This window comes from Coturnix japonica, unplaced genomic scaffold, assembly GCF_054131305.1.
Source record: "Coturnix japonica strain WE unplaced genomic scaffold, WE-NBRP24 Scf082, whole genome shotgun sequence".
NCBI classification, from domain to species: Eukaryota; Metazoa; Chordata; class Aves; order Galliformes; family Phasianidae; genus Coturnix; species Coturnix japonica.
In genome coordinates this window covers 14908-36909 of record NW_028188985.1, presented here as the reverse complement: position 1 = coordinate 36909, position 22002 = coordinate 14908, and the positions used below count along the sequence as shown (strand labels likewise).

At 62.2% G+C, this 22002-nt stretch overlaps 1 protein-coding gene across 1 annotated transcript in view; it reads right to left on the bottom strand.

The window, feature by feature from the left end:
* LOC146751505 (ATP-dependent chromatin remodeler CHD3-like) overlaps positions 1–22002 on the bottom strand; it is a gene marked incomplete at its 5' end in the record, with an annotated part of 36105 nt that overhangs the window by 699 nt on the left and 13404 nt on the right. Inside the window, 20 exon segments of the mRNA XM_085534381.1 lie at positions 4–87; positions 836–948; positions 951–1026; positions 2541–2557; positions 2560–2639; positions 3385–3516; positions 5739–5820; positions 5823–5881; positions 5883–5950; positions 6681–6769; positions 6772–6820; positions 6823–6876; positions 8852–9085; positions 11122–11300; positions 12228–12290; positions 13877–14012; positions 15319–15449; positions 16495–16733; positions 17650–17774; positions 19311–19484. Coding sequence (XP_085390507.1) covers positions 4–87; positions 836–948; positions 951–1026; positions 2541–2557; positions 2560–2639; positions 3385–3516; positions 5739–5820; positions 5823–5881; positions 5883–5950; positions 6681–6769; positions 6772–6820; positions 6823–6876; positions 8852–9085; positions 11122–11300; positions 12228–12290; positions 13877–14012; positions 15319–15449; positions 16495–16733; positions 17650–17774; positions 19311–19484 — 2184 coding nt within the window.

Below are 22002 nucleotides of genomic sequence, written 5' to 3'. Positions count from 1 at the left end.
CGCGGGCGCCCACATCTGGAACTCGCGCTCCCAGTTGATGATGGTGGACAGCGGAGCGCTGACGAGGAACGGGCCCTTGGTGTGGCCCTGGGGGACAGCGGGACGTGTGGGGTGGGGTATGGGGACAGTGGGACATGTGGGGACATGGGATGGGGATATGGAGACATAGAATGGGGATATGGGGATGTAGGATGGGGATACGGGGACATGAGATGGGGATATGGGGACATTGGGACACATGGGGATATGGGATGGGGATATGGGGACATTGGGATGGGGATATGGGGATGTAGGATGGGGATATGGGGCCAGTGGGACACATGGGGATATGGGGACAAGGGGATGGGGATATGGGCCAGTGGGACACACGTGGCCAGTGGGACACATGGGGACATGAGATGGGGATATAGGGACAGTGGGACACACGGGGACAGTGGTGATGGGGATATGGGGATGTAGGATGGGGATATGGGGACATAGGATGGGGATATGGGGACAGTGGGACACATGGGGATATGGGGACATGGGATGGGGATATGGGGCCAGTGGGACACATGATGGGGGCATGGGATGGGGACATGAGATGGGGATATAGGGACAGTGGGACACATGGGGACAGTGGTGATGGGGATATGGAGACGTAGGATGGGGATATGGGGATGTAGGATGGGGATATGGGGATGTAGGATGGGGATATGGGGATGTAGGATGGGGATATGGGGATGTAGGATGGGGATATGGGGATGTAGGATGGGATATGGGGCCAGTGGGACACATGGTGACGGCCACCCCCCCCCCAAAAAGGATCCCAGGACAGGGTGGGTGTGTGACCCACCTCCTTGTAGAGGGAGTAGAGGAACACGATGGTCTGTATGGTCTTCCCCAGCCCCATCTCGTCGGCCAGGATGGTGTCGGTGCCCTGGGCCCAGGAGAAGCGCAGCCAGTTGAGCCCTCCAGCTGGTAGAGGTGCAGCGTGCCACCCGTGGCTGAGATGAAACGGGGCTGCGAGTCGTACTTCACGGTGGGCTGCGGGGGGGGAAAAGGAGGGGTCAGTGATTGAGGGGGGGTAAAGGGAGGGGGGGTAAAGGGAGGGGGGGTCAGTGATGGGGGTAAAGGGAGGGGGGAGGTAAAGGGGGGGGGGTAAAGGGAGGGGGGGTCAGTGATGGGGGGGTAAAGGGAGGGGGGGGGTAAAGAGAGGGGGGTCAGTGATGGGGGGTAAAGGGAGGGGGGTCAGTCATTGATGGGGGGGTAAAGGGAGGGGGGATAAAGGGAGGGGGGTAAAGGGAGGGGGGGGGTAAAGGGAGGGGGCGTAAAGGGAGGGGGGAAAGGGAGGGGAGGGTAAAGGGAGGGGGGATAAAGGGAGGGGGGGATAAAGGGAGGGGGGGTAAAGGGAGGGGGGGTAAAGGGAGGGGGGGTAAAGGGAGGGGGGATAAAGGGAAGGGGATAAAGGGAGGGGGGGGGTAAAGGGAGGGGGCGTAAAGGGAGGGGGGAAAGGGAGGGGAGGGTAAAGGGAGGGGGGGATAAGGGAGGGGGGGATAAAGGGAGGGGGGGTAAAGGGAGGGGGGGTAAAGGGAGGGGGGGGTAAAGGGAGGGGGGATAAAGGGAAGGGGGATAAAGGGAGGGGGGGTAAAGGGAGGGGGGGTAAAGGGAGGGGGGATAAAGGGAGGGGGGGTAAAGGGAGGGGGGTCAGTGGGGGGGGTAAAAGGGGGGTCAGTGGGGGGGGGATAAAGGGAGGGGGGTCAGTGATGGGGGGGTAAAGGGAGGGGGGGTCAGTGATGGGGGGTAAAGGGAGGGGGGGTCAGTGATGGGGGGTAAAGGGGGGGTCAGTGATGGGGGGTAAAGGGGGGGTCAGTGATGGGGGGTAAAGGGGGGGGTCAGTGATGGGGGGTAAAGGGAGGGGGGGGTAAAGAGAGGGGGGGTCAGTGATGGGGGGGTAAAGGGGGGGGGGTAAAGGGAGGGGGGGTTAGTGGGCGGGGTAAAGGGGGGGGGGTAAAGGGAGGGGGGGTTAGTGGGGGGGGCTGTCAATGGGGGGGGGGATAAAGGGAGGGGGGGGTCAGTGAGGGGGGGATAAAGGGAGGGGGGGTAAAGGGAGGGGGCTGTCAGTGAGGGGGGGGTAAAGGGAGGGGGGGGTCAGTGATGGGGGTAAAGGGAGGGGGAGGGTAAAGGGAGGGGGGGTAAAGGGAGGAGGGGGGTAAAGGGAGGGGGGGTAAAGGGAGGGGGGGTAAAGGGAGGGGGGGGTAAAGGGAGGGGGGGGTAAAGGGAGGGGGCTGTCAGTGAGAGGGGGTAAAGGGAGGGGGGGTCAGTGATGGGGGTAAAGGGAGGGGGGGGTAAAGGGAGGGGGCTGTCAATGGGGGGGGCAGTGAGGGGGTTGAGGGGGGTATTGGGGGTGAGGGGGGTATTGGAGGATGGGGGAGAGGGGGTGGTGGGAGAAGGGGGATGGTGTTATTGGGGGGACCAAGGGGACATGGGGTGACGGGGGGGGGTTGACACGGGGGGGGACATGGGGTGACATGGGGGGTGGGGTGTCAGGGTGGGCTCACATCGTTGGTGGGGGACTCGGGGGTCCATCCCCAGGCATCTCCTTCTTCTTCTTCTTGTAGCGCCGGGGCTGCGCAGGGTCCTCCCCCATGAACACCTCCCTGAGGACATGGGGGGGCATGGGGATGTGAGACCACCCCCCAAATACCCCCCTGCTGCCCCCAAACCCACTGGCTCTTCCAGCAGGTTCCTCCCTATGTCCCCCTCCCCCTTGGTGTCCCCAAACCCACCAGCACACCCCCAAATCACCCCCCCATATTGTTGCCCCCCCCCCCCCCCCCAAATTAACCTGTGTTTCCAGTACCCATCCTGTGCAGGTCCCATGTCCCCAGACCCCCACCCATATTGCTGCCCCCCCTCTCCATTAACCTGTGCTTCCAGTACACCATCTTGTACAGCTCCCATGTCCCCAGATCCCCCCCATGTTATTCCCCCCCCCCCCATTTACCTGTGCTTCCAGTAGCCATCCTGTGCAGGTCTCATGTCCCCAGACCCCCCCCATTCTCTCCCCCCCCCCCATTTACCTGTGCTTCCAGTACCCATCTTGTACAGCTCCCATGTCCCAGACCCCCCCATTCTGTCCCCCCCCCCTCCCCATTTACCTGTGTTTCCAGTAGCCATCTTGTGCAGGTCCCACGTCCCCAGACCCCCCAGTCTGTGTGTCCCCCCCCCCCCAATTAACCTGTGCTTCCAATGACCATCTTGTACAGGTCCCATGTCCCCAGACCCCCCAATAACCCCCCCATGTTATTCCCCCCCCCATTAACCTGTGCTTCCAGTGACCATCTTGTGCAGGTCCCATGTCCCCAGACCCCCCCCCTGCTCTGTCCCCCCTCCCCAATTTACCTGTGCTTCCAGTACGCCATCTTGTGCAGGTCATAGTCAGGGATGGGCATCTCGTCCTCCTCCCACGTTGCCTGGTCGTAGGGCAGGTCCCTCCACTTCACCAGGTAATGGTACTGACCCTTACGGTCCACGCTGCGGGGGGGGGACATGGGGGACGTTAAGGGGAACATCAATGGGAACATCAAGGGGAACATAGGGATACCATGGGGACCATATGGGGACCATAGGGACCATAGGGACACAATGGGGACACCATGGGAACCATAGGGATACCATGGGGACAATATGGGGACCATAGGGACACAATAGGGACCATCAAGGGGAACATAGGGACACCATGGGGGCCATAAAGGGGAACATAGGGACCATAGGGACAATGAAGGGGACCATGGGGACACCATGGGGGCCATAGGGACACCATGGGGGCCATAAAGAGGAACATAGGGACACCATGGGGAACATGGGGACACATGGGGTACATAGGGACACCATGGGGGCCATAAAGGGGAACATAGGGATACCATGGGGTACATAGGGACACCATGGGGGCCATAAAGGGGAACATAGGGACACCATGGGGTACATAGGGACACCATGGGGGCCATAAAGGGGAACACAGGGACACCATGGGTACATAGGGACACCATGGGGGCCATAAAGGGGAACATAGGGACACCATAGGGACCATCAAGGGGACCATGGGGACCATATGGGGACCACAGGGACAATGAAGGGGACCATAGGGACACCATGGGGACCATAGGGATACCATGGGGACCATCAAGGGGAACATAGGGACACTATGGGGACCACAGGGACACCATGGGGAACATAGGGACAATGAAGGGGACCATGGGGACACCATGGGGACCATCAAGGGGAACATAGGGACACCATGGGGACCATCAAGGGGAACATAGGGACACCATGGGGACCATAGAAACCATAGGGACTATAGGGACACCATGGGGACCATCAAGGGGAACATAGGGACACCACAGGGACAAAAGGGGGACAGCATAGGGGCCATAAAGGGGCCTACAGGGACCATGGGGACCATAGGGATACCATGGGGACCATAAAGGGGAATATAGGGACACCATGAGGGCCATAAAGGGACAACAAGGTACCTATAGGAACAATAAGGTGCCATGGGGAACAATGAGGCACTAAAGGGGACATGGGGTCAGCTGGGGACATGGGGTCACAATGGGGACACGGGGACACAATGGGGACACGGGGACACAATGGGGACACGGGGTCAGATGGGGACATGGGGTCAGATGGGGACACGGGGTCACAATGGGGACATGGGGTCACAATGGGGACATGGGGACACAATGGGGACACGGGGTCAGATGGGGACACGGGGTCAGATGGGGACATGGGGTCATCAATGGGGACATGGGGACACAATGGGGACATGGGGTCACAACTGAGTCCCCTAAAGAAGCAGAGGACACCCATAGGTGCTGGGGGACACCCAGGGACACAGTGGCCACCCATGGGTGCTGGGGGTCCCCTAGGGACACAGGGGACACCCATAGGAGCTGAGGGTCCCCCAGGGACACAGTGGCCACCCATGGGTGCTGGGGTACACATAGGGACACATGGGACACTCATAGGTGCTAGGGGACACATAGGGACACAGTGGCCACCCGTGGGTGCTGGGGGTCCCCTATGGGAGGCAGAGGACACCCATAGGTGCTAGGGGACACCCAGGGACACAGGGGACACCCATGGGTGCTGGGGGACACCCATAGGTGCTGAGGCCCCCCCCAGGGATACAGGGGACACCTGTGGGTGCTGGGGGACACATAGGGACACAGGGGACACCCATGGGTACTTGGGGACACATAGGGACACAGGGGACACCTGTGGGTGCTGGGGGTCCCCCAGGGACACAGGGGACACCCATAGGTGCTAGGGGACACCCAGGGACACAGGGGACACCCATAGGTGCTGGAGGACACATAGGGACACATGGGACACCCATGGGTGCTGGGGGACACCCATGGGTGCTGGGGATCCCCTAGGGACACATGGGAAACCCATAGGTGCTGAGGGTCCCCCAGGGACACCCACGGGTGCTGGGGGACACATAGGGACACAGTGGCCACCCGTGGGTGCTGGGGGTCCCTAGGGACACATGGGACACCCATAGGTGCTAGGGGACACCCAGGGACACAGGGGACACCCCCATAGGTGCTGGGGGACACATAGGGACACATGGGACACCCATAGGTGCTGGGGGACACATAGGGACACAGGGGACACCCATAGGTGCTGGTGGGCACCCATAGGTGCTGAGGCCCCCCCCCAGGGACACAGGGTCCACCCGTGTGTGCCCCCACCTGTGGTTGATGATGCGATGCACCGTCATCCACTCGGGTTTGATGCCGTAGCGGTAGAAGCGCTCCTCCATGCCGCCGTACAGGGGTCCTGGCTGTGCCCCCTCTTGTCGCTCTTGGTGTCATCGTCCCCGGAGCCGTAATCCAGGGGGGGGCTCGTCCATGTCGTTCTTGCGCTGGTAGTTGCGGTACATCACCAGGTGGAAGATCTCCAGCTGAGGGAGGGGGGGGAACAGAATGTGAGTGGGGGGGGGGGGGTCTGGGTGGTCCCACACCACCCCCCAGGTGGGTACAGGGGTGACCCTGTGCCATGTCCCCCCCCAGGTCACTGAGAACCCCCTAGTGCGGGTGTAGGGGTGTCCCCTATCCCTGAGCCCCCCCAGGGTGGGCAAAGGGGTGGCCCTGACCCCAGGCTGGTGTCAAGGGTGTCCCCTACCCCTGAGGACCCCCAGGGTGGGCACAAGGGTGGCCCAGACCCCAAGGTGGGCATTGGGGCAACCCCTGAGTCCCCCATGTTGGTCACAGGGGCAGCCCCTGTCCCTGAGCCCCCCCAGGTTGGGGATAGCGGAGTCCCCTCCCCCTGAATACCCCCAGGGTGGGCACAGGGGGGGCCCTGACCCCAGGTTGGTCACAGGGACATCCCAAAGACCCCCAAGGTTGGTCACAGGAGTGTCCCCATCCCCCCATCCCATGTCCCACCCCCATCCCCATCCCATGCCCACCCCCATCCCCATCCCATGTCCCATCCCCACCCCCCATCCCATGTCCCACCCCCATCCCCAACCCCCCAGGCCATGTCCCATTGCTGCCCCCCTCCCCCCTGCCCTTTATGCCCCCCTCCCTCCTGCCCTTTATGCCCCCCTCCCTCCTGCCCTTTATGCCCCCCTCCCTCCTGCCCTTTATGCCCCCCTCCCTCCTGCCCTTTCCCCCCCTACCCCCCAATACCTGCAGCTCCTTGATCCACGAGCAGTGCCAGTAGGACAGTCCCACCCACTTGACGAAGAACTCCCTCTCGGATCGGCCCTGCAGCACTTTGGGGGACCCTCGGGGGGTCCCTCGGGGGGAGGCACGGCCACGGGGGGGGCGGCTCCCCCCACCGCCAGTACAGGATCTTCTGCACGCGGCCCTTCAGCACCGGGCACTGCGGGGACAGGGGGGTGGGGACCCTCCGTGTGGGGACAGACACAGCCCATGTCCCACCACAGCCATGACCCCATCCCACCCACCCATATCCCCATCCCCCCATCCCACCCCAGCCATATCCCCCCATCCATATCCCCATCCCCCCCATACCACCCCATCCATATCCCCATCCCACCCACCCATATCCCCATCCCCCCCATCCCACCCCAGCCATATCCCCCCCATCCATATCCCCATCCCCCCCATCCCACCCCATCCATATCCCCATCCCACCCCAGCCATATCCCCCCCAGCCATATCCCCATCCCCCCCATCCCACCCCATCCATATCCCCATCCCCCCTAACCCCCCCCATCCATATCCCCATCCCACCCCAGCCATGTCCCCATTCTACCTATCCCCCCCCCATCCATGTCCCTATTCCCTTACCATCCCATCCTACCTGTGTCCCCAACCCTTTCCATGTCCCATCCCACCCATGTCCCCATCCCAATCCTGTCCTAACCCATCCACATCCCCATCCATGTCCCCATCCACATCCATGTCTTCATCCCATCCCTGTCCCCATCCCCGTCCCTACTCCTATCCCATTCCCGTCCCTGTCCCATCCCCATCCATGTCCCCACTCCTATTCCACCCCCATTCCCATCCATGTCCCATCCCTATCCCCATTCCTGTCTCATCCCCATCCCTGTCCCTACTCCTATCCCATTCCCGTCCCTGTCCCATCCCCATCCCTGTCCCCACTTCTATCCCACCCCATCTCCATCCCTGTCCCATCCCCATCCCTGTCCCCACTCCTATCCCACCCCATCCCCATCCCTGTTCCATTCCCATCCCTATCCTGTCCCCATCCATGTCCCTGTCCCATCCCTGTCCCCACTCCTATCCCACCCCCATCCCCACTCCTATCCCACCCCCATCCCCACTCCTATCCCATCTCCATCCCTGTCCCATCCCCATCCCTGTCCCCACTTCTATCTCACCTCATCCCTATCCCTGTCCAATCCCCACTCCTATCCCACCCCCATCCCCATCCATGTCCCATCCCTGTCCCCACTCCTGTCCCATCCCCATCCCTGTCCCTACTCCTATCCCATCCCTGTCCCCATCCCATCCCCATCCCTATCCCATCCCCATCCCTGTCCCCACTCCTATCTCACCCCATCCCCGTCCATGTCCCATCCCTGTCCCCACTCCTGTCCCATCCCCATCCATGTCCCTGTCCCATCCCTGTCCCCACTCTTATCCCACTCCCATCCCCACTCCTATCCCATCTCCATCCCTGTCCCATCTCCATCCCTGTCCCCACTCCTGTCCAAACCCCATCCCCATCCCTGTCCCATCCCTGTCTCCATTCCTATCCCATCCCTGTCCCTACTCCTATCCCATCTCTATCCCTGTCCCATCCCCATCCCTGTCCCCACTTCTATCCCACCCCATCCCCATCCCTGTCCCATCCCCATCCCTGTCCCCACTCTTATCCTATCCCCATCCCCATTCTTATCCCATCCCTGTCCCCACTCCTATCCCACCCCCATCCCCACTCTTATCCCATCCCTGTCCCTACTCCCATCCCATCCCCATCCCTGTCCCATCCCCATCCCTGTCCCATCCCCATCCCTGTCCCATCCCCATCCCTGTCCCCACTTCTATCTCACCCATCCCCATCCCTGTCCCATCCCCATCCCTGTCCCCACTTCTATCTCACCCATCCCCATCCCTGTCCAATCCCCACTCCTATCCCCACCCCCATCCCCATCCATGTCCCATCCCTGTCCCCACTCCTGTCCCATCCCCATCCCTGTCCCATCTCCACTCCTATCCCATCCCCATCCCTGTCCCTACTCCTATCCCATCCCTGTCCCCATCCCATCCCCATCCCTATCCCATCCCCATCCCTGTCCCCACTTCTATCCCACCCCATCCCCATCCCCCACACTCCCACCCCCCCATTTCCCCCCCCATCTCACGGTGCATCTGGGGCAGAGCCATTCCCCGTTGGGGACCTCAGGCAGGGGCGGGTTGAGGCAGTGGATGTGGTATGAGGAGATGCAGGCGTCGCAGCAGAGCAGCTCCCCGCCGTCCTTGCACACGCGGCAATACTCCATGTGATCGTCCTCCTCCTCCTTCTCACCTTCCTCCTCCAGCTCCTCCTCGTACTCCTCCTCCTCCTCCTTCGCCTCCCACTGCACCCCCTCCTTCTCCTGGGGGCACGGGGGGGGGTCAGGGTGGGGGGCAGGGGGTCCCCATGGCCTTCTCAAGGGGCCCAAAAGCCTCTTGGGGGCACCCACAGGGACCCCAAAACCCTCTTAAGGACCCCAAACCCATCCCAGCCCCCACCATAGGGATCCCAAACCCCCCCAGGGACCCCAAAGTCCTCTTAAGGACCCCAAATCCCTACCTTAGGAATCCCAGAACCCCCTCAGGGACCCCAAAACCCTCTTAAGGACCCCAAACCCATCCCAGCCCCTACCTTAGGGATCCCAAAACCCCTCCAGGGACCCCAAAGTCCTCTTAAGGACCCCAAACCCATCCCAGCCCTGCCCTAGGAATCCCAAAACCCCCCCAGGGATCCCAAAATCCTCTTAAGGACCCCAAACCCATCCCAGCCCCCACCATAGGGATCCCAAACCCCCCCCAGGGACCCTAAAACCCTCTTAAGGACCCCAAACCCATCCCAGCCCCCACCATAGGGATCCCAAACCCCCCCAGGGACCCCAAAATCTTCTTAAGGACCCCAAACCCATCCCAGCCCCCACCATAGGGATCCCAAAACCTCCCCAGGGACCATAAAACCCTCTTAAGGACCCCAAACCCATCCCAGCCCCCATCCTGGGAATCACAAAACTCAAACTTCCCCCCTGGGACCCCCCTACGGACCCTCAAAACCTCCTTAGGGACCCCCCCAATGTCCTCAAACACTCCCCAACTCCCCCTGGGCATCCCCAGACCACCCCCAGGGACCCCAAACACCCCCAAGTCAATGGAGAGACCCCCTCAGGGACCCCCAAACTCCCCCCAAGACCCTCAAACCTCCTCAGAGACCCTCCCAATGTCCCCCTAGACACCCCCCAACAGCCCCCAGGGACCCCAAAAACCCCCAAGTGAACAGAGAGACCCTCTCAGGGACCCCCAAAATCCCCCCAGTCAATGGAGAGACCCCCTCAGGGTCCCCCAATTCCCCCCAGGACCCTCAAACCTCCTCAGGGACCCCCCTAAGTGTCCTCAAACACTCCCAATGTCCCCCTAGACACCCCCCAGAAGCCCCCAGGGACCCCAAACAACCCCAAGTGAACAGAGAGACCCCCTCAGGGACCCCTAATTCCCCCCAGGACCCTCAAACCTCCTCAGAGACCCTTCCAATGTCCCCTTAGACACCCCCCAACAGCCCCTAGGGACCCCAAACAACCCCAAGTCAATGGAGAGACCCTCTCAGGGACCCCCAAAATCCCCCCAGTCAATAGAGAGACTTTCTCAGGGACCCCCAATTCCCCCCAGGACCCTCAAACCTCCTCAGGGACCCCCCTAAGTGTCCTCAAACACTCCCAATGTCCCCCTAGACACCCCCCAACAGCCCCCAGGGACCCCAAACAACCCCAAGTCAATGGAGAGACCCCCTCAGGGACCCCCAATTCCCCCCAGGACCCTCAAACCTCCTCAGGGACCCCCCTAAGTGTCCTCAAACACTCCCAATGTTCCCCTAGACACCCCCCAGAAGCCCCCAGGGACCCCAACCCCCCCAAGTCAATAGAGAGACCCCCTCAGGGACCCCCAATTCCCCCCAGGACCCTCAAACCTCCTCAGGGACCCCCCTAAGTGTCCTCAAACACTCCCAATGTCCCCTTAGACACCCCCCAACAGCCCCCAGGGACCCCAAACACCCCGAAGTCAATGGAGAGACCCCCTCAGGGGCCCCCAATTCCCCCCAGGACCCTCAAACCTCCTCAGAGACCCTCCCAATGTCCCCCTAGACACCCCCCAGAAGCCCCCAGGGACCCCAACCCCCCCCAAGTCAATAGAGAGACCCCCTCAGGGTCCCCCAATTCCCCCCAGGACCCTCAAACCTCCTCAGAGACCCTCCCAATGTCCCCCTAGATACCCCCCAACAGCCCCCAGGGACCCCAAACAACCCCAAGTCAATGGAGAGACCCCCTCAGGGTCCCCCAATTCCCCCCAGGACCCTCAAACCTCCTCAGGGACCCCCCTAAGTGTCCTAACCCCCCCCCATGCCTCCACCTACACAGTGGGGGCAGCTCCATCGCCCCTCGGGCGCGCGGTCGAGCTCGGGGTCGAGGCAGACGAGGTGGTAGGCGCGGGGGCACGTGTCGCACAGGATGATCTCCCCCCCCTGCTGACACACCTCGCAATAATCCTGGTGGTCCGTCTCGTAGCCATCACCGTCCTCCTCCGGACCTGGTCCTGTATAGAGAGCAATGAGCGCTGATACTGCGGCCACAGGGGTGGGGGGATATCGGGGGGCAATGGGGACAGCAGGGGGTAAGGGGACATGGGGACAGCAGGGGGTAAGGGGACGTGGGGACAGCAGGGGGATGTGGGGACAGGAGGGGGATGTGGGGTGATGAGGAGAGGAGGGGGACATGGGGATGGGAGGGGGATATGGGGATAGGAGGGGGATATGGGGGGGTAAGGAGGAGAGGAGGGGGACATGGGGATGGGAGAGGGATATGGGGACAGGAGGGGGATGTGGGGATGGGGGGTAATGAAGAGGGGGACATGGGGATAGGAGGGGGATATGGGGGGGTAATGAGGAGAGGAGGGGGACATGGGGACAGGAGGGGGATATGGGGATGGGGGCTATAGGGACGGGGGGGGATATGGGGATGGGGGGCTATAGGGACGGGGGGGAATGGGGGGTGACGGGGACAGGAGGGGGATATGGGGATGGGGGGCTATAGGGACTGGGGGGGACATGGGGATGGGGGGTGATGGGGACAGCAGGGGGGATGGGGATGGGGGGGATGTGGGCTAATGAGGAGGGGGACATGGGGACAGGAGGGGGATATGGGGACAGGAGGGGGATATGGGGATGGGGGGCTATAGGGACGGGGGGGGGACATGGGGATGGGGGGTTATGGGGACAGGAGGGGGATATGGGGATGGGGGGTGATGAGGAGGGGGACGTGGGGATGGGTGAGGGACATAAGGACACGGGGGGGACATGGGGACAAAGCCAGAGGGCACAGACCCCCCCATGGACCCCCCAAAAGCCCCCTGATCTAAGCAAGGACTGAGTAACACCATGATGGGGGGGGGGGGGGGGGAACAGGGAGGGGGGGGGAGCAGGGGAGGTGACACTGGGTTTGGGGACCCCCAGGGGGTGCTCACCATGTCCGGGCACAGCAGCCGCCCCTGCAGGACCACGGTCTCTATTGAGGACAGTGCAGGGAACTGCGAGGAGAGATGGAGACCTGAGCTGAGGACCCCAAGGAGGGGGGACCCCCAAGGAGGGGGACAGCGAGGACCCAAAGATGGGGGGACAGCGAGGACCCCAAGGAGGGGGGACAGTGAGGACCCCAACATGGGGGACAGCGAGGACCCCAAGGAGGGGGGACAGCGAGGTCCCAAAGATGGGGGGACATAGAGGACCCCAAGGAGGGGGGACAGTGAGGACCCCAAGGAGGGGGGTCTCTGGGGGTGGGGGTCTCTGGGGGTGGGGTCTCTGGGGGTGGGGGTCTCTGGGGGTGGGGTCTCTGGGGGTGGGGGTCTATGGGGGTGGGGGGTCTCGGGGGTGGGGGGTCTCTGGGGGTGGGGGTCTCTGGGGGTGGGGGGTCTCTGGGGGTGGGGGTATCTGGGGGTGGGGGGTCTCTGGGGGTGGGGGGTCTCTGGGGGTGGGGGTCTCTGGGGGTGGGGTCTCTGGGGGTGGGGGTCTCTGGGGTGGGGTCTCTGGGGGTGGGGGTCTCTGGGGGTGGGGTCTCTGGGGTGGGCGGTCTCTGGGGGTGGGGGTCTCTGGGGGTGGGGGTCTCTGGGGGTGGGGGTCTCTGGGGTGGGGGTCTCTGGGGGTGGGGGTCTCTGGGGGTGGGGGTCTCTGGGGGTGGGGGGTCTCTGGGGGTGGGGTCTCTGGGGTGGGGTCTCTGGGGGTGGGGGGTCTCTGGGGGTGGGGGGTCTCTAGGGGTGGGGGGTCTCTGGGGGTGGGGGGCACTGGGGTGGGGGGCACTGGGGGTGGGGGTCTCTGGGGGTGGGGGTCTCTGGGGGTGGGGTCTCTGGGGGTGGGGTCTCTGGGGGTGGGGTCTCTGGGGGGGGGTCTCTGGGAGGGGGGTCTCTGGGGGTGGGGGGTCTCTGGGGGTGGGGGTCTCTGGGGGTGGGGGTCTCTGGGGGTGGGGGTCTCTGGGGGTGGGGGTCTCTGGGGTGGGGTCTCTGGGGTGGGGGTCTCTGGGGTGGGGTCTCTGGGGGTGGGGGTCTCTGGGGGTGGGGGGTCTCTGGGGGTGGGGTCTCTGGGGGTGATGGTCTCTGGGGTGGGGTCTCTGGGGGTGGGGGTCTCTGGGGGTGATGGTCTCTGGGGGTGGGGGTCTCTGGGGGTGGGGGTCTCTGGGGTGGGGGTCTCTGGGGGTGGGGTCTCTGGGGGTGGGGGTCTCTGGGGGTGGGGGTCTCTGGGGTGGGGGTCTCTGGGGGTGGGGGTCTCTGGGGGTGGGGTCTCTGGGGGTAGGGTCTCTGGGGGTAGGGTCTCTGGGGGTGGGGGTCTCTGGGGGTGGGGTCTCTGGGGGTAGGGTCTCTGGGGGTGGGGGTCTCTGGGGTGGGGTCTCTGGGGGTGGGGTCTCTGGGGGTGGGGGTCTCTGGGGGTGGGGGTCTCTGGGGGTGGGGTCTCTGGGGGTGATGGTCTCTGGGGTGGGGTCTCTGGGGGTGGGGGTCTCTGGGGGTGATGGTCTCTGGGGGTGGGGGTCTCTGGGGGTGGGGGCACTGGGGGTGGGGGTCTCTGGGGTGGGGGTCTCTGGGGGTGGGGGTCTCTGGGGTGGGGGTCTCTGGGGTGGGGGTCTCACCCTTCTTCTTCTTGCGCCCAGGCCGGCCCCGTTTCAGCTTCTTGATGCGGCCCGACGGGTCGGAGCGGGCGGACGCGCTGTGGACGCTGGAGCTCTCGGCGTCTGATTCCTCCTCAGCCTCAGCAGCGTCATCGCTCTGTGGGGGGGGGTGGGATTGGGGGGGGGTCAGGGGGGATGGGATGGGGGGGGACAGGGATGAGGGGATACAGGGATACAGGGGGATATGGGGATACAGGGGGATATGGGGATACAGGGGGATATGGGGATGAAAAGACACAGGGATGAGGGGATATGGGGGGATATGGGGGGATATGGGGGGGATATGGGGGGGATATGGGGGGACACGGGGAGCAGGGGATATGGGGATACAGGGGGACATGGGGATGAGAGGACACGGGGACAGGGGGATATGGGGACATGGGGATATGGGGACATGGGGACACAAGGACAGGGGGATACGGGAACAAGGGGATATGGGGACAGGGGGACACAAGGACAGGGGGATATGGGGACACAAGGACAGGGGGATATGGGGACATGGGGACACAAGGGCAGGGGGATATGGGGACACAAGGACAGGGGGATATGGGGACAGGGGGATATGGGGACACAAGGACAGGGGGATATGGGGACAGGGGGATATGGGGACAGGGGGATATGGGGACAGGGGGACACAAGGACAGGGGGATATGGGGACACAAGGACAGGGGGATATGGGGACAGGGGGATATGGGGACAGGGGGATATGGGGACAGGGGGACACAAGGACAGGGGGATATGGGGACACAAGGACAGGGGGATATGGGGACAGGGGGATATGGGGACACAAGGACAGGGGGATATGGGGACAGGGGGATATGGGGACAGGGGGATATGGGGACAGGGGGACACAAGGACAGGGGGATATGGGGACACAAGGACAGGGGGATATGGGGACAGGGGGATATGGGGACAGGGGGACACAAGGACAGGGGGATATGGGGACACAAGGACAGGGGGATATGGGGACATGGGGACACAAGGACAGGGGGATATGGGGACAGGGGGATATGGGGACAGGGGGACACAAGGACAGGGGGATATGGGGACAGGGGGATATGGGGATATGGGGACAGGGGGACACAAGGACAGGGGGACACAAGGACAGGGGGACACAAGGACAGGGGGATATGGGGACAGGGGGACACAAGGACAGGGGGATATGGGGACAGGGGGACACAAGGACAGGGGGACACAAGGACAGGGGGACACAAGGACAGGGGGATATGGGGACATGGGGACACAAGGACAAGGGGATATGGGGACAGGGGGATATGAAGACAAGGGGATATGGGGACAAGGGGACACAAGGACAGGGGGATATGGGGACAGGGGGATATGGGGACACGGGGACAGGGGGATATGGGGACAGGAAGATATGGGGGCAATGGGGGGCTCCTCACCGAGCTGCTCTTCTTGCGTTTGCCGCCGATGACGCCCAGTTTGATCTTGAGCGGCGCCATCTTCTTCCCCTTCATCTTCCTCTTCAGCTCCGGCACCCGCGGGCTCTTACTGCGCTTCTTATGGCCGGGACCTGGGGGGAAAGTAATGGGGTCTTATGGGGTCTGTGAATGGGGTCCTCACATCAATGGGGTCTCATGGGGTCTGTATGTGCTGACCCCACATCAATGGGATCTCATGGGGTCTGTATATGCTGACCCCACATCAATGGGATCCCACGGGGTCTGTACACACTGACCCCACATCAATGGGGTCTCATGGGGTCTGTATGTGCTGACCCCACATCAATGGGATCTCATGGGGTCAGTGCCCCCACAGCAATGGGATCTCATGGGGTCTGTATACTCTGACCCCACATCAATGGGGTCTCATGGGGTCTGGGATCTCATGGGGTCTGTGCCCCCACATCAATGGGATCCCATGGGGTCTGTATATGCTGACCCCACAGCAATGGGATCCCATGGGGTCTGTATGTGCTGACCCCATATCAATGGGATCTCATGGGGTCTGTGCCCCCACAGCAATGGGATCTCATGGGGTCTGTATACTCTGACCCCACATCAATGGGATCTCATGGGGTCTGTATACTCTGACCCCACATCAATGGGATCTCACGTGGTCTGTACACACTGACCCCACATCAATGGGGTCTTCATGGGGTCTGTGCCCCCACATCAATGGGATCTCATGGGGTCTGTATACCCTGACCCCACATCAATGGGGTCTTCATGGGGTCTGTGCCCCCACAGCAATGGGATCTCATGGGGTCTGTATACCCTGACCCCACATCAATGGGGTCTTCATGGGGTCTGTGCCCCCACAGCAATGGGATCTCATGGGGTCTGTATACCCTGACCCCACATCAATGGGGTCTCATGGGGTCTGTATACCCTGACCCCACATCAATGGGGTCTCATGGGGTCTGTGTCCCCACATTAATGGGATCTGTACACTCTGACCCCACATCAATGGGATCCCATGGGGTCTGTACACTCTGACCCCACATCAATGGGATCCCATGGGGTCTGTACACACTGACCCCACATCAATGGGATCCCACAGGGTCTGTACACACTGACCCCACATCAATGGGGTCTCACGCATTCCCTGCCCCCCACCTTTGCCCTCCTTGGTCTTGGCCTTTCTCAATGGTGCTGGTGGTGCCTCGGGGGCCACAGCGGCGACGGCGGCCGACACTTGTTCGGCTACAGCGGCGGCAGCGGCGGCGGCGGCGGCGGCCACGGCAGCAGCGGAGCCTTTGAAGGGGTTGTTGGCGCTGAACTCGCGCCACTTGGCGCCCAGGATGGTCATCATCTTGGACATGGGGATCTTGGGGTTCTTCTTGGCGATCAGCGGCCTAAGGTGGGAGGCAGCGAGGATGGGACCCCACTATGGGGATCCTAAAGGACCCATGGGGGCCTGAAACCCACCCATGGGATTCTAAAGGACCCCTGGGGGCCTGAAACCCTATGGGGATCCTAAAGGACCCATGGGGGGCCTGAAACCCACCCATGGGGCGACTAAAGAACCTGCAACCCATCCATGGGGCTTCTAAAGGACCCCTGGGGGCCCTGCAACCCACCCATGGGATTCTAAAGGACCCCTGGGGGCCCTGCAACCCACCCATGGGATTCTAAAGGACGTGCAACCCACCCATGGGATTCTAAAGGACCCCTGGGGGCCCTGCAACCCTATGGGGATTCTAAAGGACCACTGGGGGGCCTGCAACTCATCCATGGGGATTCTAAAGGACCCATGGGGGCCCTGCAACCCTATGGGGATTCTGAAGGACCCATGGGGGCCCTGCAACCCTATGAGGATTCTAAAGGACCCCTGGGGGCCTGCAACCCACCCATGGGATTCTAAAGGACCTGCAACCCACCCATGGGGATTCTAAAGGACCTGCAACTCACCCATAGGATTCTAAAGGACCTGCAACCCACCCATGGGGATTCTAAAGGACCTGCAACCCTATGGGGATTCTAAAGGACCTGCAACCCACCCATGGGGATTCTAAAGGACCCCTGGGGGCCCTGCAGCATCCCAAGGTGCACCCAGGGAGCACAAAGGGGACCCAGAGCACCCCAAGGTATCCCCAAAGCACCCCAAGAGGACTTCAATGTACCCCAAGGCACCCCCAAAGTACCCCAAAGGACCCCAAGGTACCCCCAAAGCACCCCAAGGTGCCTTCAGCTGCCCTCAATGAACCCCAAAGCACCCCAGAGCACCCCTAGGTGCCTTCAGCTGCCCCCCATCTACCCCCCCCCACTGACCTCATGAACTGGCTGAATGCTTTGTAGTTGGTGAGCGTGTGATAGTCCTCCTCGGTGAAGATGTGATCCACGTCCTCCAGCCCCCAGGCTCCCAGCAGCTGAGCCGACGACTTCTGCTCCACTGGCTGCATCCGAACAAGGACAGCGAGGTCAGGGTGGGGGTGTGGGGGACCCTCAGATAAACAAGGACCCCCCACCATAGGCACCAGGACCCCCCCCATAGGGACAGCAAGGTCAGGGTGGGGGTGTGGGGACCCCTAGCTCCACCAGGACCCCCACCATAGGCACCAGGACCCCCCCATAGGGACAGCAAGGTCAGGGTGGGGGTGTGGGGACCCTCAGATAAACCAGGACCCCCACCATAGGCACCAAAACCCCCACATAGGGACAGCAAGGTCAGGGTGGGGGTGTGGGGACCCCCAGCTGCACCAGGACCCCCTGAGCCCCAATACAGGCATAGGGACCAGGACCCCCCCATAGTGACAGGAAGGTCAGGGTGGAGGTGTGGGGACCCCCAGATGCACCAGGACCTCCCTGAGCCCCAATACAGGCATAGAGACCCCCCTCAATAGGGTCAGGAAGGTCAGGGTGGGGGTGTGGGGACCCTCAGATAAACCAGGACCCCCACCATAGGCACCAGGACCCCCCCCATAGGGACAGCGAGGTCAGGGTGGAGGTGTAGGGACCCTCAGATGCACCAGGACCCCCACCATAGGCACCAGGACCCCCCCATAGGGACAGCAAGGTCAGGGTGGGGGTGTGGGGACCCCCAGATAAACCAGGACCCCCCACCATAGGCACCAGGACCCCCCCCATAGGGACAGCGAGGTCAGGGTGGAGGTGTAGGGACCCTCAGATGCACCAGGACCCCCACCATAGGCACCAGGACCCCCCCATAGGGACAGCAAGGTCAGGGTGGGGGTGTAGGGACCCTCAGATGCACCAGGACCCCCCTGAGCCTCTACACAGGCATAGAGACCCCCCTCAATAGGGTCAGGAAGGTCAGGGTGGGGGTGTAGGGACCCCCAGCTGAACCAGGACCCCCACCATAGGCACCAGGACCCCCCCATGGGGACAGCAAGGTCAGGGTGGGGGTGTGGGGACCCCCAGCTGCACCAGGACCCCCTGAGCCCCAACACAGGCATAGGGACCCCCCTCAATAGGGTCAGGAAGGTCAGGGTGGTGGTGTAGGGACCCCCAGCTCCACCAGGACCCCCACCATAGGCACCAGGACCCCCCCATAGGGACAGCAAGGTCAGGGTGGGGGTGTAGGGACCCCCAGCTCCACCAGGACCCCCAATGAGCCCCAATACAGGGTCAGGAAGGTGAATGTGGGTGTGTGGGGACCCCCAGCTGCACCAGGACCCCCAATGAGCCCCAATACAGGGCCAGGAAGGTGAATGTGGGTGTGTGGGGACCCCCAGCTCCACCAGGACCCCCACCATAGGCACCAGGACCCCCCCATAGGGACAGCAAGGTCAGGGTGGGTGTGTGGGGACCCCCAGCTCCACCAGGACCCCCCGCTCCACCAGGACCCCCCTCAGCCCCAATGAGCCCCAATACAGGGTCAGGAAGGTGAATGTGGGTGTGTGGGGACCCCCAGCTGCACCAGGACCCCCCTGACCCCCCCCCCAGGCCCCAGGACCCCCCCCAGGCCGTACCTTCACCTTCTGCCCCCCCTCCTCGTCCATCTTTTTCCTCCTCTTGGTTTTCTTCTCCTTCTTCTCCCTGTGCTTCCTCCTCTTCTTTTTGGCCACGCCGCCGTAGTCGCTGCCGCCGCTCTCTGATTTCTCCCTGTACTCGTCGCGCTCCGACTCGAACTCATCCTCACTCACCTGCGTCAGCACAGACCCCCCCCCCCAACCCATGTCTATGGCACCACAAAGACCCCCAGGTCACATCGAGACCCACAGCCTCGTCTGTCACCCCCTTATGACACACTGAGACCCCCATCTGCCACCCCAAGATCCCATCTGTCACCCTAAGACCCCAATCTGTCATCCCAAGACCCCAATCTGCCACCCCAAGACCCCCATGTGTCACCCCAAGATCCCATGTGTCACCCCAAGACCCCCATGTGCCACCCCAAGACCCCCACGTGCCACCCTAAGACCCTAACATGTCCATCTGAGACCCCATTTATCTCCCCAAGACCCCCATGTGCCACCCTAAGACCCCTATGTGTCACCCCAAGACCCCCATGTGTCACCCCAAGACCCCCATGTGTCACCCCAAGACCCCCATGTGTCATCCTAAGACCCTCTCTGTCACCCCCAGACCCTAACATGTCATCCTGAGACCCCCATATATCTCCCCAAGACCCCCATGTGTCACCCCAAGACCCCCACGTGCCACCCTAAGACCCTAACATGTCCATCTGAGACCCCATTTATCTCCCCAAGACCCCCATGTGCCACCCTAAGACCCCTATGTGTCACCCCAAGACCCCCATGTGTCACCCCAAGACCCCCATGTGTCATCCTAAGACCCTCTCTGTCACCCCCAGACCCTAACATGTCATCCTGAGACCCCCATGTATCACCCCAAGACCCCCATGTGTTACCCCAAAACCCCCATGTGTCACCCCAAGACCCCCATGTGTCACCCCAAGATCCCATCTGCCACCCCAAGATCCCATGTGTCACCCCAAGACCCCCATGTGTCACCCTAAGACCCCCATGTGTCACCCTAAGACCCTCTCTGTCACCCCCAGACCCTAACATGTCACCCCAAGACCCCCATGTGTCACCCCAAGACCCCCATATATCACCCCAAGACCCCCATGTGTTACCCCAAGACCCCCATGTGTCACCCTAAGACCCTCTCTGTCACCCCAAGACCCCAACATGTCATCCTGAGAGCCCCATATATCTCCCCAAGACCCCCATGTGTTACCCCAAGACCCCCATATATCACCCCAAGACCCCCATGTGTCACCCCAAGACCCTCTCTGTCACCCCCAGACCCCAACATGTCATCCTGAGACCCCCATGTGTCACCCCAAGACCCTGAGATGCCACTGTAAGACCCCCATATGTCACCCTAAGACCCTCTTGGTCACCTCCAGGCCCCCCATATGCCACCCTAAGACCCTCCCTATTACCCCCAGACCCTGAGATGCCACCATAAGACCCCCACATGTCACCCTAAGACCCTCTCTGTCACCCCCAGACCCTAACATGTCCATCTGAGACCCCCATATATCACCCCAAGACCCCCATGTGTCACCCCAAGACCCTCTCTGTCCCCCCCAGACCCTAACATGTCATCCTGAGACCCCCATATATCACCCCAAGACCCCCATTTGTCACCCCAAGACCCTCATGTGTTACCCCAAAACCCCCATGTGTCACACCAAGACCCCCACATGTCACCCCAAGACCCCCACATGTCACCCCAAGACCCCCACATGTCACCCCCAAGACCCCCATGTGTCACCCCAAGACCCTGAGATGCCACTGTAAGACCTCCATATGTCACCCTAAGACCCTCTTGGTCACCCCCAGGCCCCCCATATGCCACCCTAAGACCCTCCCTATTACCCCCAGACCCTGAGATGCCACCATAAGACCCCCACATGTCACCTTAAGACCCTCTCTGTCACCCCCAGACCCTAACATGTCCATCTGAGACCCCCATATATCACCCCAAGACCCCCATGTGTCACCCCCAGACCCCCATGTGTCACCCCAAGACCCTCTCTGTCATCCCAAGACCCCCATGTGTCACCCCAAGACCCCCACATGTCACCCTAAGACCCCCATGTGTCACCCCCAGACCCCAACATGTCATCCTGAGACCCCCATATATCACCCCAAGACCCCCATGTGTTACCTCAAGACCCCCATGTGTCACCTCAAGACCCTCACATGTCACCCTAAGACCCTCTCTGTCACCCCCAGACCCTAACATGTCATCCCAAGACCCACATATATCTCGCCAAGACCCCCATGCGTCACCCCAAAACCCCCATGTGTTACCCCAAGACCCCCATGTGTCACCCCAAGACCCTCTCTGTCACCCCCAGACCCTAACATGTCCATCTGAGACCCCCATATATCACCCCAAGACTCCCATGTGTTACCCCAAGACCCTCATGTGTCACCCCAAGACCCCCATGTGTCACCCCAAGACCCTCTCTGTCACCCCCAGACCCTAACATGTCACCCCCAGACCCCCATATGTCATCCTGAGACCCCCATGTGTCACCCCAAGACCCCCTCTGTCCCCCCCAGACCCCAATCTGTCATCCCAAGACCCCCATATATCACCCCAAGACCCCCATGTGTCACCCTAAGACCCTCTCTGTCACCCCCAGACCCTAACATGTCATCCTGAGACCCCCATGTGTCA